Source organism: Chlorella variabilis (assembly GCF_000147415.1).
Source record: "Chlorella variabilis unplaced genomic scaffold CHLNCscaffold_22, whole genome shotgun sequence".
Lineage (NCBI taxonomy): Eukaryota > Viridiplantae > Chlorophyta > Trebouxiophyceae > Chlorellales > Chlorellaceae > Chlorella > Chlorella variabilis.
The window spans coordinates 19,022-22,490 of record NW_005435066.1 but is presented as its reverse complement, the minus strand read 5'-3'; the positions used below and the strand labels follow the sequence as shown (position 1 = coordinate 22,490).

Here is a 3,469-nt window from a genome sequence, read left to right as displayed (position 1 = left end):
GCGCCCCCCCCCCCCCCCCCCCCTACCCCTTTGCCCGCCTGGCGCCAGCCAGTGCCAACTTCCTCCACACATGGGCGTGCCCACCTCCTCTGCCATCGACACCTGCATCTCCTGCCGCATGCCACGCAACTCCTGCGCCTCATCCGGGTCCCCTCCCCAGACCCCTTGCTCCGCACCGTGCGTGAGTCTGCGCCGCCCCCTGTTGCATCTCTCCTGCACCGTTGCCCTGCTGGCGCAGTGCTAGTCGAGGCGCGCCCCTTCTTCACCAACCCACCCGTCATGTACCCCTCAGTCTTCATCGCCAATGCCCTGGCAGCCTTCGCCCTCAACCTGGTGAGGGTCTGGCTGCGCGCACCCGTCATGGCGCTGGGTATCACGCCGGCCAGCTGTCTTGGCCGCGGGCACCTGCTGACTGGGCGCCCGGCGCAGTGGAAGTTGGGAGCTCCATCACGGCAGCCCACCAGCCTGCTCTCCTGTGGAGTGCAATCGGGTCCACTCAACGCCGCCCCACCCTTGCAGGCCGTGTTCCTGCTGATCGGCAAGACATCGGCGCTGACGATGAACATTGCTGGGGTGATCAAGGATTGGATGCTCATCTTCTTCTCCTTCTACATCTTCAAGGCCCCCGTCACCCGCCTCAACCTCTTTGGCTACGCCTTCTGCTGCACCGGCGTGGCCATTTACAACTACCAGAAGCTGCAGGTGCGTGGGGAGCGGGGGCGCGCTGTTCTGTGCTGTATTGGTGGTTGGGAAGCAAAAGCAAGGAATGAGGGAATCCCTGGCTGGCCCATGGCCTGGTGCTGGCCCATGGCTCGGTGCGAAGCACGATCGAGGCATGGCCACCTGACCCCCGGCACCGCCGCTTCCCCGCGCTCTGTGCAGCTGCTGAAAAAGAAGGCGCTGCAGAAGGCAAAGGATGCCCCCAAGAGCGACGCGGAGGCAGCGGCCAACGGCAGCATAGACACCAGCGGCAAGACAGAAGGCAGCAAGGAGTGAGGCATGGGTGGGCCTGGCGGGGCTGGTTGGCATGCTAGCGGCGCCTGCACCCGCCACTCGAGCAACCTCGGACGACAGGGCTCAGGCATTCCTGCACGTGAATTTCTTGCTTGTTGTTGCTGCTTATGTTGCTCATTCATTGCCCCCGCTGCCTTTGCCTGCTTTTCTTTATCGCCACTCAACACTGTCTGCCTGCTCCTTTTGTGCCAACCGCTTGGTTGTTCGACTTACATTCCTGATGTCAGACCGTTTTTGACGTTTGCATCCTTCTACCCGCTCACAGAGCAGGGAATGCCGTTGCCTGGCGTGCATGCCGTGGTGCCCTGGCGAGGCGGTTGCGCTAGGTCTCTGGCCTCGCCCGCAGGGTGAAGGCTGGGCAGTCCTCCTCCTCGCACTTCGAGGGCATCGAGTGCTGCTGGAACACGCGCTGGCACTTGCTGCACTGCGCCACCACCGGCACAAAGCGGATGAACTTGTTGGCGCTGCGCTTGCCCTTGCGGTGCGGCGACACCTGCGAATCAGGCATGGGACCGTTTGGCGGTGCACGCTGGCAGATGAAGCATACGGATGAAAGCACGGCAGCCTGCACACCACTGCGCACGACTCTTGGGGCAAAGCAGCAGGGCTTGCCTTGTGCTTGGGCGCCGCAAGCCACTGGGCGTCGGCAAGCGACGGGACGAGCGCCGCCACCCGCTGCCACCCTAGTGCGGCCGCCGATGCCGCTGCTGGGCTCGTTGTTGCGGACCGCCAGCTGCCAAGGGTGAGGCTGGTGAAGGCTCTACTGTGCTGCTGCGTTTCGCTGAAGGCTCGTGAGCATGTGAGTAGCTGCTGCAGGGTGAGCCTGCTTCCTCTCAATCCAGTCATTTCTGGTAGCTGCCTGCAAGATGAGGCGATGAAGCCACGGACCGCTTTGCAGTGACGGCGGAGTGAGCAGTGAAAGCACAAGCCAACTGGAGAGGATAGAGGTGCAACGCAAGGATGCTAGGGTCGATCAAGTAGCCGCAGACGCGCGAGGAGCTCGATTTGGCGCCTCTCCAAGTTTTGCGATGCCAGCGCGGCGAGTTCGCCCATGAAGCTCCATCCGCTCCACTTTCTGCTGCTCTCCCGGCAACATTGTGCACGGTGGAGGTCCCCGCCACGCCGAGACACCCTACCGCAGCGATTCGCCCGTGGCTCCACGCCCCAGGAGCGGTGTGGGGTGTGCACGGGGTCTGGATCGATTGAATAGGGTCAGATCGATCTGTGGCGTTGCCCACACCTGCGGGTTGGTGCTGCAGTCGAGGTCACTGTGTCCTCCCTCTCTGGCGAGATGGCAGGGGACGCGCCGGTTATGAAGGCCACGCAGGTGCGTCTCACCAGCGCCAACAGGCGGCGTGCAGGCAGCTGTGGGCGTGGGCCTTCGCCGCCACCACCCGGCCGACCGCTACCTCCTGTGTGGTGCCGCCAACTCTGTGCGTGCTTGGGCGCTACAGGAGGAGATGGAGGCGGGCAACATCGACATGGCCTCTAGGGACTTCTGCGCACACATCCTCCTAAAGCTCAACAAGTGCCGGTGCGCCCGCCGCATACGCACGCAGCCGACCTGCTGTCGCGGCAGCCGACCTGCTGTCGTGGCGCAACGCGCTGCTTGTTGCAGGACGGACTCCTGAATGGCAGCCAGTATTGGGCCTGCTCATGGTCTCAGACAAAGCAAACACAACGCTGTCCCCTGCTGTGTCCAGGCGCGATAGCTTGTTTGTGCCCTGGAAGTGCGAGCACGAACGGCATGCGTATGAGCTGTGGTGAGTGCTGCACAGAATGCTGGGGCTGTGGTCAGGGGCCTCGGCTGTCCACCTTCTGAACCTGCCCACCGCATCCCTTCCTCTGGTGCAGCGAGTACAAAGATTATAAGCGGCGTGTGGCGGCAGCGACGGCAGCGGCCCAGGCTAGCACCTGAGCTTTCCCGGTGGCTTGCGCAGATCCAACAACCTACAAGCCCTTGTTCTATGCGCTCAGCGTATCCAAACCTGTAAGGAATGCAATTGGGCAAAGGTAGCAAGAGAGCAGGGGTACTAGGAGTATGAAGCATGGAACAGCTGGACTGGGTCCACCTGCCGTTGTTGTGTGCGTTACAGCTCCAGGAATGCTGTGAAAGGGATGCATGCTGAAACAATCATTTTGGAAATAAGAGATAAAGATCTGAGTCAGGATAAATACTGCAGAGTTAAACATAAACCGAAGAGCGATCTAGAGGGTACAATCGCTGGCGAGGGAGGTGAGAGATGGGGACTGCTACCTGCGTGCAGCAGCACAGCCTCCTTGGCGAACTGGCAAAACTGGGTGGTCAACGAATGGGAGTGCCCAGTGGCCAAAGAGACAGCACTGGTTGGGGAAAGAGGAAAGGAGCAGAGAGGCCAAGTATAGTGCTGTCGAGGTGGGAAAAGAGAAAAGGAGTGGCACAGAAAGCGTGCTGTGTATATCCTGAGTGCAGATC

The 3,469-nt window shown here is 61.6% G+C and overlaps 2 protein-coding genes across 2 annotated transcripts in view; one reads left to right on the top strand and one right to left on the bottom strand.

Annotated features, from left to right (window-relative positions):
* Positions 1-3,026, top strand: part of CHLNCDRAFT_58840 (hypothetical protein) — a 6,528-nt gene extending 3,502 nt beyond the window's left edge. Inside the window, exons 11-18 of the mRNA XM_005844493.1 lie at positions 239-333; positions 520-702; positions 883-992; positions 1,361-1,536; positions 2,274-2,341; positions 2,469-2,548; positions 2,718-2,777; positions 2,869-3,026. Coding sequence (XP_005844555.1) covers positions 239-333; positions 520-702; positions 883-992; positions 1,361-1,536; positions 2,274-2,341; positions 2,469-2,548; positions 2,718-2,777; positions 2,869-2,932 — 836 coding nt within the window. The 3' untranslated portion in view covers positions 2,933-3,026. The remainder of the gene's footprint in view (positions 1-238; positions 334-519; positions 703-882; positions 993-1,360; positions 1,537-2,273; positions 2,342-2,468; positions 2,549-2,717; positions 2,778-2,868) is intronic.
* Positions 3,027-3,091: 65 nt separating this feature from the next.
* Positions 3,092-3,469, bottom strand: part of CHLNCDRAFT_36812 (hypothetical protein) — a gene marked incomplete at its 5' end in the record, with an annotated part of 2,946 nt that continues 2,568 nt past the window's right edge. Inside the window, one exon of the mRNA XM_005844395.1 lies at positions 3,092-3,467. The remainder of the gene's footprint in view (positions 3,468-3,469) is intronic.